Below are 18,215 nucleotides of genomic sequence, written 5' to 3'. Positions count from 1 at the left end.
CAACAAAAAACTGTTTTTGAACAAATTTGCACCAAATCTTTTGATTTCTTCGACACAGATCAATAGTTTTTAGCCACACTCAACATCCTGAGACTTTTCCAGTTTGAAAACTGCAAGCAGTATTTCACAATTTCTCTTTAAAGCGCGTGTACATAATATAGTTTCTCACACAAACAAAAAATTCTTCATGCATTTCCGAACAAGTTTTTTTTTTCGTTTTTTTTGCTAAAATACGTATTTTTGGACGAGAATTTAGAATATATAAAATTCTCATTTTGGTTCATATGGAATAAACAACTAATACTATGGGGTTTACTGCTCCAAAACATTGGCTTATAGTACTGCCCATGATTTCATAGTTGACGTAACAACCAGCACCATCGATGTTGGGAAAACGCATTTTCATTAATTTTACCCAAATCATCACATAAATCAACAACATACATGAACTAATCTGTCTAAATGGACAATATTAGTAGTTATTTTAAGGCCGCGGGGAATTGATTATTATTCCTTTGTTTGGAGTGGTCAAAATATGCATACGACAGTTTATGCGATCAACCATACGTTTTGTGAAATGTTTGTTCCCATAACATGGCGTAAAAACCAGGCTACTATGTGTGGTTATATAGCGCTAAAGAATAATTGTAGTTGTTCCAACGATTTATTGATTGAAGAAGGGAAATCTTTTGAAAAGTTCGAGTTTCCGGGAAAGGTTTTTCGGATAGCTCTTTCCGTGAAAATTAAAATTATGTGGTAAAGATAAAATTATGTATGGAAGAGTTCGTGTTCGAGTTCGGATTTTTATTCTTTCTTCTTTTGTATTATACTTCCTTTTGAATGATCGCGATTGTCTTAAATAAAAACTTTTGGCGACAATATTTAGCAAACAAACATTATTTTATTGATTCAAAAGAATGTGAACGTTTATCTCCAGAGCTACACCTCGATGGATGAAAGCTTATTTTGTCGGATTATATTGTGGATTTCACAAGAAATGCTTGCTTTTGCAGGAACTTGCATATTAATTTTTGATTACAAAATCAATTACGCCCAAATCATAAAGTAGTCCTGAAATACGACAAAGTAAAACGAAAATCTATGTTATGCTTAATTAGTGGATTGTGAATGTCGAAAAAATATGAGACAGGTTTTTGCTCCATATTGCAGCAGGTAATGGAGGTACGTCAACTTATGCGATCAAATGACCAGTTTTTCAAAAACAATTATCGTCATAACTCGAATGTTTCCGAACAAAACATGAATATTTTTTCATGGAGCATATGTATAATCATACGAAGAATCCATATCCGCAAAAAAGTGTGTTTTGGTCATTTTGGCTTATACGTCAACTATGTGATCATGGGCAGAGTAGGTCAACTTTATATTTGAATCGGAAATAGTAGTTTGTGCAACAAGTTGCAAAAAGATGATTTTTTCAGCACGAGTTGTACGTTTATCCAACGAGGCTTGCCGAGTTGGATAAGTACTACGAGTGATGAAAAAATCGAGTTTTGCAACGAGTTGCACACGTTATTTTTTGCAATGACGAAATATGGGCTTTAATTTGATAAACCTGTATGAAAATTGTACAGTCTAATTTACTCCATATAATCATTCTTGCCAATAAATTATGTTGCTGCAGATAACAATCAGATCCATGATACAGTGCCACATTGCATAGTTCAATAAGCCGTGAAGCGATAGATGCCCTTGCCTTTGGAAATTTGTGATGTCATGTCCATCAAACTATTTCATTTATTACGCGACGCGGAGAATACACTATTTGAACACTTACCCAAGCTCATTCAGCAAAATATAGTCATGTCACCACTGTTCTGATGTTGGTTTTTCATTATAGCATTTTAAATGAGTGTTATAATGAATATTATCTAACCCATTTGAGGTATAATAATGGTCATTAAAGCACCCATTCCGTTGGTATGGAAAAAGTAGGCCATTTTATCACTCAAAGACGAACTGTAAACCAGATATTATGATCGGGAATTGCAAAAAAGTTAATTTTTGATTTTTGGCTATCTGATTACCCATAGTGCGATGTTGAATTTCTCAAGATAACGAAACACAATCGCGTGCAGACTTATGAAAATTATATGGAAAGAGTGGCCTGTCTGTCATTTTCTTATGCCCCAATTTTTAAATTCTCCAATTTTTAAAAATTTAAAATTTAAACAATTTAAAAATTTACAAATTTAAAAATTTTAAAATTTTAAAATTCAAAAATTTAAAAATATATAAAAATTTAAAAATTTAAAAATTTAAGAATTTAAAAATTTAAAAATTTAAAAATTTAAAAATTTAAAAAATTTAAAAATTTAAAAATTTTAAAATTTTAAAATTTAAAAATTAAAAAAATTTAAATATTTAAATAATTCAAAAATTTACAAATTTAATAATTTAAAAATTTAAAATTCAAAAATTTAAAAATATATAAAAATTTAAAAATTTAAAAATTTAAAGATTTAAAAATTTAAAAATTTAAAAATTTAAATTTAAAAATTTAAAAATTTAGAAATTTAAAAATTTAAAAATTTAAAAATTAAAAAAAAAAATAATAAAAACTTAAAAATTCAAAAATTTAATATTTGAAAATTCTAAAATTTAGTATTTGAAAATTTGAAAATTTGAAAATTTAAAAATTTAAAAATTTAAAAAATTTTAAATTTTTAAATTTAAAAATTTAAAAATTTAAAAATTTAAAAATTTAAAAATTTAAAAATTTAAAAATTTAAAAATTTAAAAATTTAAAAATTTAAAAATTTAAAAATTTAAAAATTTAAAAATTTAAAAATTTCAAAATTTTAAAATTTAAAAATATATAGATTTTAATATTTATAAATTTAAAAATTTAAAAATTAAAAAAAAAAAAAACTTAAAAATTCAAAAAATTTAATATTTTAAAATTCAAAAACTTAATATTTCAAAATTTGAAAATTAAAAAATTTTAAAATTTTAAAATTAAAAAACTTAATAATTTTAAAAATTAAAAATTTAAAAATTTAAAAATTTAAAAAAATTGAATATTTAAAAATTAAAAAATTTAAAGGCTTTAAAATTTAAAAATTTAAAAATTTAAAAATTTAAAAAATTAAAAATTTAAACAATTAAAAATTTCAAAATTTAAAAAAAAATAAAAACTTGAAAATTCAAAAATTTTATATTTAAAAATTTGAAAATTTAAAAATTTAAAAATTCAAAAATTCAAAAATTTAAAAATTTAAAAATTTAAAATTTAAAAACTTAAAAATTTTAAAATTTAAAGATTTAAAAATTTAAAAATTTAAAGATTTAAAAATTTAAAAATTTAAAAATTTGAAAACTTTAAAAATTAAAAATTAAAAATTCAAAAATTTAAAAATTTAATAATTTAAATATTTAAAAATTTAAAGATATAAAAATTTAAAAATTGTAAAATTTAAAAATTTAAAAAATTAAAAACTTAAAAATTTAAAAATTTAAGATTTCAAAAATTTAATATTTATAAATTTGAAAATTTAAAAATTTAAAAATTTAAAAATTTAAAAATTTAAAAATTTAAAAATTTAAAAATTTAAAAATTTAAAAATTTAAAAATTTAAAAATTTAAAAATTTAAAAATTTAAAAATTTAAAAAATTAAAAATTTAAAATTTAAAAATTCAAAGGTTTAATTTTTTTTGAATTAATAAATTTAAAAATATCGAAGGTCAATAAGTCGAAATTACAAAAAGATAATTTGGACACAAGGTTCAATGTTCACTAAAGTTGAAGATTTCATTCTAGATTTGTAGATTTGCATGTTAATTAGAAGTGTGGCTCGGTTCGAAAATCAGCGGTGGCGTTTTGGCGTCACGCCGAAAGCCATTTCAGCCGACGGCGGTGTGAATCGGTGTTGCCATTTTTTTATTGCGTTCGTTTCTTGAAGATATTCTTCTGTTTTGTTTTCGGGGCATATTCAAGACATTAAGGAGAGAATATTTTGAATTCCGCCGGAAAAATGTGACGAGTTTCCCAAAAAAAAGCCTCTGGTTTTTCAAAAACTTTATTTGGATATTTTTTTATTTTCTATGGGAACTACTTTGAAATTTTCACGAGGATTTTTTTTAATTTCCAAGAAAAGCTCTTTTGAATTCCAAAGTAAAATTGTTTGAAATTTCCGTGGAAAACACTTCGGAATTCACATGAGAAAGATTTTTTACGGGAAATTGTTTCATATTTCTACAGAAATTTGTTCAGAATATCCACGGAAAGTTCATCGGAATTTCCACTGAAATTATTCAGAATTTCAACCCCTTTTTTTTTTCAATCTACACGGAAAACTTTCCAGTAATTAAACGGAAAATTTGAAAGGAATTTCTGTGTATTGTCCACAATTATTAAAAAGGGGAAGGGTCGTCAAGGCAAATACAATTCGGCAAGAAATCATTCGGCCAGGCAACACATTTGGGCGTGGTAATTGAATCGAAAACAGTTTGGCTGAAAATTTCATTTGGGCCAAGCGGTTGTTTGGTCGAAATGGTCGTTTATCCGAGTAATCAATCTGGCGGCGACATTTCGGCCTTATGTCCATTTCGGCTGAACGACATTTTCGGGCAGATGAGTTTCGGCCATATGATGAATTTGGCCAAACACCTTCCGACCTTGTGGCCTCCGCCCAAAAGTAACTCGGCGGAAAGCCATTCGTTCGAATGCCACTTAGCCGAATAACACGTTGAGCCGAAAGTCATCTAGCCGTTGTTTTCGCCCTAACTGGTTATTTGGCTAAAAATGCAGTTTGGCCAAAATGGTCGTTTGGTCGAAAATGTCGTTTGGCACAAATAGTCTATTGGTAGAAAGAGTTATTTGGCCCGAAAATGTTTTTTTCTGCCAAACAATCATTCGGCCATATGACCTTTTCGGACAAACGGACAAATCGTGTCCATGCTCGGTTCTTAGACGCGTTTGATCCTGCTCCTGCTCGGCATACAGTTGGTTAGTTTGTTCTGCTTTGTGCTGCCAAATAACAGTTCAGTTAAATCATTACTTAAAATACTGGCATGGTTGCATCACTTATCAGAGTGAATCCAGATACAACATTGTCTACATACTAACGGATAATCCTTCCTGTGGTTTTTTTGAAGACGCAGAAGCAAACAGGGTCTTCAAATAACATTAACCATCTACTAATATTCCTTTCCTCACCCTAGCTAATTACAAGGACGTGACCGGCGCCATTATTGATTATTTGAAATTTGAGTCACTGAAATTTGCATCCTGAGAATGCTTTGTGGAATTTTCAAGGAAAATTTTGCCTTTTTAAAAAAAAAAACATAAATCGGGAAATTCTAAGGAAATTCCATTCGAACTTTGGAATTTCCACGGACTTCTACAGATTTCCTGTGGAGTTCTAGAATCTTGTTTACTTCTACAAATTTGAATCTGCATGAAAATTATAGATCAGCGCCGTGACAAAATTTTAACGGCGGCGCGCCGATGCAAAAATGTCGGCGACGGCGATGTGCCAAAAACCGCACACCTCTAATATTAATATTCGAGTTTCACCTAATATTATTTCTTTCTAGATTTTTCTTTCTTTTTTGAACATATTAGTTATTTAGTCAAATCAATATTTCCATCAAGGTGATTATAGAATGAAATGTTTAATATAATTTATACTAAAGTATTTTGCATATTATTTTTTTGATATTTACCTGTTATGCAAGGCTAGTTCATACAAATTTCTGTTATCGAGGTCGTCGCTCCTGCCCGGGAAGGGGCCATATACTTTTGTCAAGTATTTTTGTGGTTTGTGCTAACGTAAGAACGACACGACACTCATAATTTTGTACCTTAATCCGAACAAATGCAAAATTTAAAAAATGTATTGTATTTTTTGATAATGCTTTAAACTTCAATGGATGCACATTCTTTTAAAAATATTATTTTGTTCGGCTGTAGCCCACTCGGGCAAATGGCCTTTTCGGGCGCTTGTCATTCACTATTTTCGCACATTAGATGGACGGATAAGAATCACATTATTTTAGCAGTAATATAAAATTCAAAATCTGCATTAGTATAGCGACATGGTTAACCAAAACTTTCTGGGACAATATATGGAGAACTAGTTACCAAATTACAGCTTACGATTTTCATTTGAAGCAACACATTACAATTGCCTACATTACAAACGATTTATAGTGAATAATGCACCAACCTTTCATGGAATGATAAAGCATCCACCACCAGAGCTAAGATTTGGAAAATTTGCTGACCATAAAGTTCATTTCACTCGATAATTTTGATGGACAACAAAAGATTGTTTACAACTATTGTTGTTTTTGATAACTTGGCGTAATAATCAAAGATAAGCAAGCCGTATGGTGGCATAGTTTTGGTTAGAGCTTCAATATATGAAGATTTACAACGATAAATGTGCTCAACAACGGCATATTAGGCTAAGGTTTGAGCCATATAGCCTATCTGATAACGATATTATTTATGCAAAGTGTGAAGACGTATGAAGCTGCTTAATAATTGTGTGCAAAAGACGTATTTTGGTTGCGCAGTTAAGGGTTAATTCAAATAAGCTGCGTATAAATTTTCTTCTCCATTTGAAAACATTCAACGTTCGGGATGTTGAGCCATCGGAAATGCTGCGCTGACTACGGCACGAAAACACCACGGGTCATTTAGTGAATGAAAATTTGCACGGGCAAATTGTGCTGTGCACTCAGGCCGCTTAAAACGGCCAGACGACTTTACACGTAAAACCATCATACAACATCGGATAATGGAACTTAGCATGATAGAAGGATTTAGGTCAGGCGGTACAGTTAATGGTGATAATTTATTAACTTGATACTCCTGCTAGCTGCACTAGCTGGTGGCAAAGCTGTTGCCCAATAACGGAGAGAAACTCGTGATGCCAGTATCTATTTGATAACCTTTTCACGTATTCTCTAGAAATTGCACCAGTCGATTTACCGACATTGAGCATGACTGCATCATCTTGGAACGTCAAATAATATAATTTTGAACGTGACATAGAACTCGTTAGCGGAAAGGTTTTGCAACTGTTGTATTTATGTGTCGAAGCTACCATGGACCTTCATCTTGTAGCAGTCAGCAATAAGCATGTCCAAACGTCAGAGCAGAGCATAAATTTAGCTAAAGCTGCCCTGGTTGATCAGAAAAGCGCAGCCAGTGCTCATTCGGTCACCACCATGCAGATCGAATTTCCATTTTTTTTGCATTCTAGTCAGGCGTTATGCGCACCACCGTTTCAATTCACCTAGTTTTCGCTGTGACAGCCGAGCTGCACCTTTTTAAATTTGTTTGCAAGTGTTTGAAAATTGCAGTACCTAGTGGGATAACTAACCATGTGTTACAGTAAATAGATCCGTCTGCAGCGCAGAACTGTGGCTGTGAAATAGTATGGCTCTTCGTAAGCTAGTGTATTAGTACGCTTTCGTCCATAAGAAAACGATACATTTAGATTGCGCTAAACAGGTTAGTGTTAAAAACAGTAGATAAGATAAGCAGTGGAAGAAACCAAAAAAAGTTGGTAAGCTGAACATTTGTTTTGGACTGCTTGCTTTAACATATAATAGCTTACCTTTATCCAGAGCAAAGAACTTTATAAAATAAGATCAGATACCAATATATTACCAAAGATAACCTTGTTGAACCAGTGTCGAATTCATAAATATACTATCAAGAAAGACAAATAACTTTAAGCCTAGTAGCTACCTTTCATTGGAGAATCGTCGTTCCTTCATCGATGCTGTTTCTTACCTGTAATGAAATAAAACAAAACGAACCATTAAAATCGATCCTGAGAACGATATTAATTATTTTTATATCCTTCATTCCAAAGGTTAGCGCACTGATCAATGCTAGATATAAGCTCGGCTGCACGGTGCCATTCCCGGTCTCGTTTCATTCGGTGTGCTCGGTTGATTAAAGCCCCCAGATAGCTTCAATCATAAGTTTGACAATTCACAAACAATCATGCATGCATGCTCCAACCTTTTAGCGGTCCTTTTGGCGGGTCATAGCTGAGCAGTGGCATATAAACCACCGCTGCCGGATATTTGCCTCAAATGTAATTTTATTTGTTGGATGGCCAGTCGTCGACATCGTCGTAAGCAAGCCACGATTTTTCGATAATCTACACTGAAAGCACAGGGGCGTTGTAAGATCTCTGGAGCTAACCAAAGAAAGGGGTTAGTGAGTTTGTCACAAAAAAAACATAATAACTTTTCCTTTTATTACAAATCAGCACAATTTCTTAAACTCATTTGTGCACATAGGGTTACTTCCTTTTGATTAAAACCAGAAAAAATTAAAACAAAACAAAATTATGTGTTATTATTTTTATAAACACGAATAAGGCAAAAATCGCCCCTTTTAATATTATTGGTAAAGGAGCGTGTTATTAATAATGGGACAAATAGCCTATACGTCATATTGCAAATAAGGGCAGTACATGTGTGCCAAAATCACCAAGTTTAAGCTAAAAACTCCCATTAATTCCCATCTTGGCACATCTGATGCACTCGAGAATGGAATGTTTATTTTCGTTCCGATTGTATCAAATATGATTGTTGGAAATATAAAATCTAGAGGACACAGGTCGCTCCTACCAAACAAACTCTTCAAGTGTGAGACCGTTAAGATTGTGCAGCTTGGCTTTTTGATTCGAGATCAACCAACCGACGAGCGGCGATGCTGATGGATTTCGATATTTATCCTACCGGCAGAGGAGAAGAAGTGAAAGTAAATAAAATGTACGACTCTGTCCTCCCCGAGCTGTTGTCGTTCCGAGTGGAAAATGTTTATTTGATTATTGATTGAAATTAACGAACGAGCTCCGGTTTCGGCTTCAGTTGAGCTGATAAAGGCCAAATGGTCGATCGAAGAGCGATCGCCGGTCACTGCTGGAAGCGATGATTATTTTTCCAGTGCAAATATTGACTGATTGGTTGCAACTTGTAACTATCCGGAAGTAGAAAGGGCTTGATGAGGAATTATGTGTTTATTGGTTGTTTGTAATATGCAAGATTATTCGATAGATAATTTTTAGTATTATCATTATGACCATAGTAAAAAGAAATTAACTCAAGAGAAAAGCATCGTAGACACAAAACAAATCTAAGTTTATAAAATACACCTATTTTGGTAATATTTAAAGAGATTCCTCTTCTTATAACTACACCTCAATGATATTTAGTGCAATATATGTACAGTACATACATACATTCATAAAATGTATTTACATTACAACCTATGCAACGCATTGTATAAATTTTATTTCATAAATTTATCTAATTTAAAAAAATCTACATTGCTTACAAGTTGCATATATGCACCATATATCCGTCATCCTGGCTTGAGTCTTGCTCTGCATACAGTTCCACCCAACAGTACAGAGTAGAAATTGAGGCAAGAGTACGCACTTAGTTTTCAATCGATCATGTGGCCTTTATAAAGCAAGCTTCTGTATATCAAATCAGTGTCGATGATTCATATACTCTTCCTTATATGTTACCCAGTGGAAAAAATATTGAAATTTATTGAGGATTCATTTTAGTAGAGACCCTTATTGCAAGACAAATTAAAGAAACGCACTCTTACCCCACCAAATTGGGGTAAAGTGCGCATCAGGTGAGGTAAGATTACGCATTTATCCAATCATGTGCTTCTAAATTATATATTAACACAAATAAGAGTTAATAACATTTTAATTGGATGTTTAATGAGCATATATTTAGGGAATGTTTAAAGATTACGTAATTCTTAAAGGGAGGGGGTCCTCAAAAATGTGCACTTTCATACGAAAAAACCATTGTCTTTTATATGCCAAAAAAATTACAGAGGTAAAAATATATATCAGGTTTCTGCGTGGCGTATACAAAGGCATTCTTCCTTAAAGAAAGTCCACCAATCACGTAACGTTACCAATTTGGCTATTTCATCACCTCCTCCCTCCTCCTATTTTACACTCATTTGTATGAATTCTCTAAAAAATATATGGATCGTCACACATCCTTGCTGCAACCTCCCAGCTAAACGTTGCGTAATTTATGAGATATTCTTCTTTTGATTAAATGAAATTATCATTTTAGATGAAATTGTGTTTTCGTACTATGTTTGGGTGTACAACAAGTCCTAATACAATTTCTGCATTATGTCACTTCAGTGCTTTGTTCGCTAAGTCACTTTCTAACACCGAATTACTATCAACTTATCCTAAAAACTTTGAGATAAATTCGAATTCTGTCCCTTTTTTCTTAAGTTGTGGATCTTTACGCTTTGGAAGAAGTCTAATTTCGGTCACGGAGATACGGGTTTGACATCACTTAACTTGAAGATTCATATGCGTACTCTTGCCCCACCGGTTCCTGCGTACTTTTTACCCCACAGTCCCAAAAAAATATTCAAGTAATGGTTTTTGACTTCTTGGAAAACCACATCCCGGATTCGGTGTTCTGTACCATAAAATACTCTATACAATAGGTTATCGAAATGGTATAATGTTCACCTGATTGAACGTATATATGGTAAATGAAAGGAAATACTAGTTGCGGAAATCCAATTATTTTTAGCAAAATGACCAAAAAGTTATCTAGGCTCCATATCTCTCCCTTGTTGTTTTATTCAAATCGTTTACAATTACACATGATAATAGTTGACCAGAATACCTGCCAAACTGATGCAGTGCTGCTAGTTTATCTTTTTTAATTACTTCAAAAAATCGAAAACGTACTCTTACCCCACACTCTACTCTACAGTCTAATACAATTACCATTCTGCTTCCAATGCATTACTGGCCATATTTGACAAACGATTTGATCATGATTATACTATTGTTTGTATATCATCAGACTCCTGTATGACTGTATGACTCCCAACAGATGGGGAGAAGAGCCTGCCCTTTATCCACGAAATGTTAACAATAGGAGGTTGGCAATTCCACTCTTCCTATCCAAATCGCTTCAATCGTTATATATAATCATACGGTTTCAATATAGTTTTTAATATACAAAATGGAATTTTCTTACCAAATTTCCGCATAATATTATCCGTCCTTTGTCCCGGATGGCAAGATTTTTCCTTCAATATTAGTGTGTTTTGGAATAAACTGCTGTCTTCAGGGGTGGAAAACTCTAAATGTTTCGGCTTACAATGTACTACTGCATGAATGATGATGATGATGATACTACCATCTATTGTAGCAAGGCACCTGCCGATAGCACTCGACCATATCGTGACAAACGATTCGATCATGGGCGATTATACTACCATGTTTGTATTTCATCAGGACTCCTGTATGAAAGGGCCAAAAATGGGTGGGGGTGGTTCCATAAGCAGAGAACACTTATGCGAATCCACAGGATGAATAGAGAATCTCCTTCCAGAAGAAAGTTCATTACATACAATATTATAATCTAGCCCTCGTTTCCCAGGATTGACCCAATAGATGGGGAGAAGAGCCCGCCCCTTTTATCCACGAGGATGTTAACAGTAGGAAGTTGGCGATTCCCACTCTTCCTACCCAAATCGCCTTCAATCGGGTGCCCCATGATGGTTTTTATATGGCATATATTCATATAGTTTCAACATAATTCTGGTAAATATATATAATGGAATTCTCTCACCAAGTTTCAATTCCATGTCCTGGACGAAAAGGACCTTCTTCAACGCCAGCTAGTTTTAGATTTATTCCTTCAGAGATAGAAACCAATAGCTCTTTTCAAGAAATGTTTTGGTTTAGAATCCGGGGAATATGCTTCATTCTAGGTCAAAAGTTCGAGAAATAGACTTCTTGATTTCTTAAAAAAGATGCGCAAATAAAAGACGGATGGCAGTATCATACATAATAACATGAATGTTGTTTTGATTAATATAAATATGTATTCTGACTTTTTTGCCTTTCTCGTACAACGAACTTTTTCTAAAAGATTTTTCTTTTTTTTTTCCGGGAGCAAAAAAGGAGATTTTTATATATTCTGAAGCCTTGTCCAAAATAACGTAATCTGGCAAAAAAAAACTTAGTTCGGAATAGTATGATTTTTTTTCGTTTGTTTGAAAAACTACCACACGCACTTGAGAGATTACGGAGATTATGGAGCACTGCTTGCCATTTCCGAACTGAAAGTGTACCAGAACATTGAGTATTGCCAACAACTACTGATCTGTTTCAGAAGGAATTGAAAAATTTGTTCAAAAACAATTTTTTTTGTCGTTTTTTCTAGGAATTGTGTAAAAAGTTGATATATGCAGTTTCTCAAACAAGTGATTCATGTATTACTAAGTTTCTATTGTACAAAATATGTTACACACTAAGATTCTAAAATGTCTAATCAACATTTTTGTTGGATTCAGTCCAACGATAAGGAAATTTTCGAAATTGTGATGATTCTCTGGTACGGAAATTAAATTACTTGTGGATCCGTTTTTTGAAGAGAATATAATTTTCCTGAGAAAGTGGAAATAGATTTAATAATACAAAGTTAACTAACTACATATGGGTGCTTCTGTATGAGTCTGTTTGAGAACCCCTAGTTAACATATTGGGGGCCGCACTGGACAAGTTTATTATTTCCTTAATGCGAGTTTCGCATAATCTGGAATTTTCACTTACGTTTAGTTCCCTTTTCGTTCCCTCGTATCATTGTATCGGCGACAGGTAGCCTTGGCAAACGATTATGAGCTGAAACCACTTAAGTATATAAAGGTGCTTGAGTACTTAGAAATGCACATCTTCTAACAATTACTCCTGCTTCTTACCAGTTGTTGTACTGTATATGAATCAGCGCGATAATCTGGCGGAGGACGCAATATAACAAGCTAAGTTACTCTATAGTAAACATATGTGGTTAATGATGATTCAATGCCCTAATTATCGTTTCGTCATGGAAAGTGCTTACCAGATTCAATTTATAGTTCTGACTAATATTTAATATTCTGAGATTGAGGCACTTCTCTAATAATATAATAAATATTTCAGCTGAATCCAAGTAAAGTGGTATCTAACAGGTTCTAAGGTAGTAATGCATGTGATGACTTTTGTTTTTCTACTCACCCGGGTGACAGGCCGGGTCATTACCTACCACTACCACGAAGGATTATCCTTGTCATTCGAATTATAGGATAGTTTAAACTTGAGAGGTGCACTGGCCGTTGCTTTCGTGTTGGCCAACACTCCCCAGGTGCACACCAACTCCAGTCAATGGTTTAGTCTAATCGCACCGAACATCAAGAATCGCCAGCTTCGCACGTCGAAAGCCTTTCGTAGACTCCTGGAAGCAGTTTGCAGGGTGGCAATGGAACGGATTTGCCTATCCTCTCCCAATACGGACACTGATTATTCTCCCTTCGGCCAGCGAGGTTTCTGGAGGGCAGCTTAGGATCCACAATAATTGCAACATCGTCTACAGATATTGGTTTTGTGGTCTGGGTGCCACTTAGTTCGACGAGTAGTTTCTGGGAGGTAATCTGTAACCCAGCGGTGGCGCCAATATCTATGTGGCCAGGATTTGCGACGTACTCCAATTCTGGGCCAAGGCGTTCCCCCATGTATCGTCGCACACACTGAGCGGTTTGCAGCCATCAGAAGATCCCAGCAGAAAATGGTTTGGTGTTAGAGCGGGGGCGGAGTAATCGTCAATTGGTACATGCGTTAGCGGACGAATTTACAGTGTTTTTCGATTTCTGTTACAAGATTTCGTAGGACTTCATCTGACAGTTTTTCATTGAACACGGCTAACAAGTTGGTTTTTACTGTACGTATAAGTCGTTCCCAACTACCACCCATGTGGGGACATTGGGGTTGAATATCCATTCTAGCTCTGTACTGACGAACTCCTTCATTAGCTCTTTATGACCCAGCGTCTTCTCTACTGTCTTTAATTCGCGATTTGTGCCGATGAAGTTCGTCCCGCGATCGCTGTAAATTTTTCGCGGTGTGCCCCTACGTGCAATAAAGTTGCGAAGTGCCATGATGCAAGAGCTCGTAGTTAGTGAGTTTACAACTTCGATGTGTACTGCGCGTATTGTCAAACAGGTCACCAGCATTCCCCAGCGCTTCTCTACTCGTCGACCTACTACAGTTTTCAATTGGACCAAAATAATCCACGCCTACATATGTAAATGGACGTGTAAATGCGGCTAGACGTGCCGGCGGGAGGTCGGCCATGATCGGAGAGCTGTGGGATAGCCCGGTCGTTCTTGCAGCGCTGGCATGATTTCCTTACTTGAGCAAGACATACTCGCAGACGTGGAATTCTATACTTCTGTCAGTTCATTCACAACAGTTTCTTGATTTAAGTGGTGAGTATTTTCATGATAATATTTTATGGTGGTGGGTGGTGGTGTAATGGTATCGAGGAAGAATGATGGGGTTCTTTGCGTTGTCAGTAGCATGTTGACAGGCACCAATACGTGTTTTCATTCGCATAACTCCATGGTTATCCATCCATGGTGCAAGTTGGTAGAGGGAGCTGGTACTTGGAATTGTCTCTGTCGAGCACGGATTACGTTTGACCCGTTGGAGAATAGCGAACTCATCCAAATATCCTGCCCGCTGAGCTTGGCTCAATAGGTAGTTTTCTGCTATGCAAAGCTCATCACTGGACAAAGATTCTTTCATTATTGGCGACTTGGTTAAGTGCTTAAGTTGGAAATTTTTCAAGAAACGTTGGACGTAGGCGACAATTCTGACTAGTTTACACCAGCTGGGTAGTTTTCAACACAGATGACTGGTTCTAGCGTTTGATGCACTGCTACAAATGAGGACGAAGTTCGTTGACGGTCGAACATTTCTGCTTTAATTGTTGCGGCCATAGATTTTCCTCTTGCCAGAGGAAATCAGGCCCTTTGAACCAGCGGCCATCTGGAGATAAATTCAGTAATAAATCCATTTGTGGCATCGTCCGCGACATTCTGCTTACTAGGTATCCATCGCCACTCACTTGCTTCCGTTGACTCGAGTATTTCACTGACACGGTAGGCAACGAACTGAGTATATCTCCGGTGATCCGAATTTAGCCAACAAAGCACGTCGCGCGAATCAGACCAGTAATACTTCGCTGTAGGTTGTAGAGACAGTGAATCACTGACTGTTCGAGCTAATCTTGCTCCGATCATTGCAGCTTCAAGCTCCAACCTGGGAATGGACGTGAATTTTATCGGAGCTACTCGTGTTTTGGCGGTAACTAAGGAGCATTCGATTTCCCCCGCTTTGATGATTCTTAGCATGACAAGGGCTGCCATTGCATTTTCGCTGGCATCAACAAATGTGTGCAACTGAATTTCATTTGCTTCATCTAGAGCTATTTTATCTCGGTAGCATCGGGGTATCTTAACATTTTCTACCTGTGGGAGAACTTTCAACCCAAGACGCCATTTGCAGAACGCTTCCTCGTTGATGGTTTCATCCCATAGAGTACCAGATCGCCAGATTTCTTGAAGGATGACTTTCAAAATGCGAGAAAATGAGCGAAATCAAGCCGATGGGATCATATATTGTCATCAGTACTTGAAGAACTTCCCGTTTCGTAGGGAATCGCTGACCTATACCTGACTATAGTAGCAAAGCGCTGTCGTATCGATCCCATCCTACCTTGTATGTGAACACATCGGATGCTGTGTTCCACCACATTCAATACTTTCTCAGTTGACATTTCCGGATGCTAGATCAAGGCATTTCTCTTCAGTGGTTGATTCGTTGAGTGTTGCAAGAACTTGGGTAGAATTGCTTATCCAATTTCTGATCTCAAATCCTCCTGCTGCATGAACGTTTTTCACTTCATTTGCTAGTTGAATAGCTTCTTCTTCGGAATCTACGCTGATCAACATGTCGTCGACGTAATGGGACTTCGTTATAGCTTCATATGCCGCCGGAGATCGTTCTCTGAACCGTTCTGCGTTCATGTTTTTAACGAACTGCGCACTACTGGGGAGCAGCACGCACCAAAGGTCATGACCCGCATAGCGTAAACCCCTATCTCACCTGTACTTTCTTTCCAGAAGAATCGCTGGCTAGTTTGATCTGCTTCCCTGATTAGCACCTGGTGGAACATCTCTCGTATATCCCCAGTTGGTCCGATGCGTCCTTCTCTAAATCTGAGCAAAATTGCAAATAGAGAGCACGTTTGATCTGGACCCTTGAGCAAAGCAGAATTGGTGACTTGCCGAAGGCGGTAAGCTGCCGCATCCCACACCAATCTTACCTTTCCCGGTTTATTTATATTCGTCACCGCAAATATGGCAGGGTACCAAGTGCGGGCAGGTGCTGATCAATTTCCTTTTGGGAAAGCTTCCGTATGTATCCTTTGTTTATGTAGTCTGTGATTTTTTGTTCGAGAACCTGTGCCAGCTCTGGGTCTTTAGATAGGCGTTTTTCAAGACAGTGGTACCGACGCAAAGCCATATTCCGGCTATCTGGCAGACGGACATCGTCGTTACGCCATGAAATGACCTGTCTCATAATGATCTCCCGAAGAAGAGTTAAGGGACTGGAGAAGGATAGAGCCCGTTGATCTTCAGTAGAAAGAAGTGATTGGTTTGGCCTTTGAACACCTAGGCAGTCCAAAGAGAAATACTCTTTCATCGCCTTGAAGTCTGTCATCTGACTGTTTGTTACAAGGGCAGATATGAAAAGTGTACCGGGGGAAGTTTGCTTGGGTTGGATCCATTTCCTCCGCCAGACTGTCCATCCCAACAAGGATTTCGCCGCAATTGGTTGATTCAGGTTTTCCTTCTCTACATTTCCGTACCATGCTCAATTGAATGTGTTTCATGCCAATCAAAGATTCGTGGACTGACGTCTTGGTAAGAATTTATTAGAAGTCCTCGGATGTGTGGGTACAATTTAGAGAGCTCATTTATGTCCATCGTTTGTGAAGGCAATGCGAGATTTTCGACGGTCCTCACTCCATCTAGTGCAAACAGCTTCTCTTCATTTTCGGGTCCTGCGATGTGTAGATTCACAATCCGCGAATTATTTTCAAAGCGCTTCATTCCTCCTGTCCATCCCAAGCACAGCGGATCAAGGGGACCATCTAGTTCTAATTCCTCTGCAAGATCCTGGTTGATTAGTGTTGATTCCGCTCCTTCATCTAGGAAGGCATAGGTGCGAATTATTCGCTTGTGTCCTTTTAGAACTACAGGCAGATAGCGAAACAATACGGCGCTCGTTTTCGTGTTATGCACGTTGCATCCTTGCTTGGGGCCACCTGTTCCTTCAGATTGAGTTTCACTTTCAGTTACAGCTAGAGGAGTTTCCTTTTGTTCATTGTGTAACAATTCGTTGTGTCTGAACGTACAACCATTTTTACCAAAAGGTTTTTGCTCGGCACACACCTTTGTGTCGACGTAAACAAGTCCGACATAGTCCAAATTCTCGAACTATAGCCCATCTGGAGTCCCTGGTGAGCTCCAAGAAACGCTTGCACTTATCCGCCGACTTACAATTCCCTTGCAGATCGGACATTCGTCGTGTATCGGTGGGGCATATGATTTTCTGGGGGAACTGATCTCGTCTTCTTCGTGTGATGATGTCTCGGAATGGTACAATGTACTACTGCATGAAGGGCCAAAAATGAGGATGGTGGACCCGTAAGCTGAGACATTTACGCGAAACCCGCGGGATAGAAAAATTCTCCTTCCAACAGTGTAATCCAACAGACTAATAATAAGATTTGCAATATGTGTTGGGCTTTCCGAGGAATGATTTCTTTGAAAAAAGGCCTACATTGATTGAAATATGAAAATATTTTCTACCTCTTGAATGTCAGAAAGGCACTCATTCGGCCGCCATTATCGAGCGCAAAATACTGGATAGGCTCAGAAATTATGACCAAAATACGATTTTTATATACGCAAAATGGATTTCAAAAACTCATTTTTCCTGCGATTACCTTGAACCGATTTACTCGCAACAAGTTGCCTTTAACGGGGAATCAATATGCCAGTGTAATTCCTTTAAAACATTTCCTAATTGGCTGTAAATCTGATAAATTTGCTAAACTGAGAACCGTTGTCCTACTTCATAGTTTTATAACTAATCAAAATCTTCCATATTTATTCTCCAAGTTAATTCCACTAAGAAGTCAGCGAGGTAGAAAGTTTCAAATCAAACGACATAGAACATCGCATTATGGAAGCTCATTTTTCGTAAGAAGCATTCAGTTCTGGAACGAAATACCCTCGATTATTCAGTCTATTATTTCA

At 35.8% G+C, this 18,215-nt stretch overlaps 1 protein-coding gene across 5 annotated transcripts in view; it reads right to left on the bottom strand.

Annotated features, from left to right (window-relative positions):
* The window catches only part of LOC134220244 (protein TANC2), a 326,312-nt gene that overhangs the window by 95,232 nt on the left and 212,865 nt on the right, over positions 1-18,215 (bottom strand). Inside the window, exon 1 of one of the 5 annotated variants that reach the window (XM_062699244.1) lies at positions 7,728-7,749. The exons of the other annotated variants lie outside the window; for them this stretch is intronic. Within the exon in view, the coding sequence (XP_062555228.1) occupies positions 7,728-7,734 (7 nt within the window). The 5' untranslated portion in view covers positions 7,735-7,749. Of the gene's footprint in view, positions 1-7,727; positions 7,750-18,215 lie in introns of those variants that run through there. 5 annotated transcript variants of the gene reach the window in all.

Source organism: Armigeres subalbatus, chromosome 3 (genome assembly GCF_024139115.2).
Source record: "Armigeres subalbatus isolate Guangzhou_Male chromosome 3, GZ_Asu_2, whole genome shotgun sequence".
Lineage (NCBI taxonomy): Eukaryota > Metazoa > Arthropoda > Insecta > Diptera > Culicidae > Armigeres > Armigeres subalbatus.
This window is presented reverse-complemented; position numbering and strand designations above follow the sequence as displayed.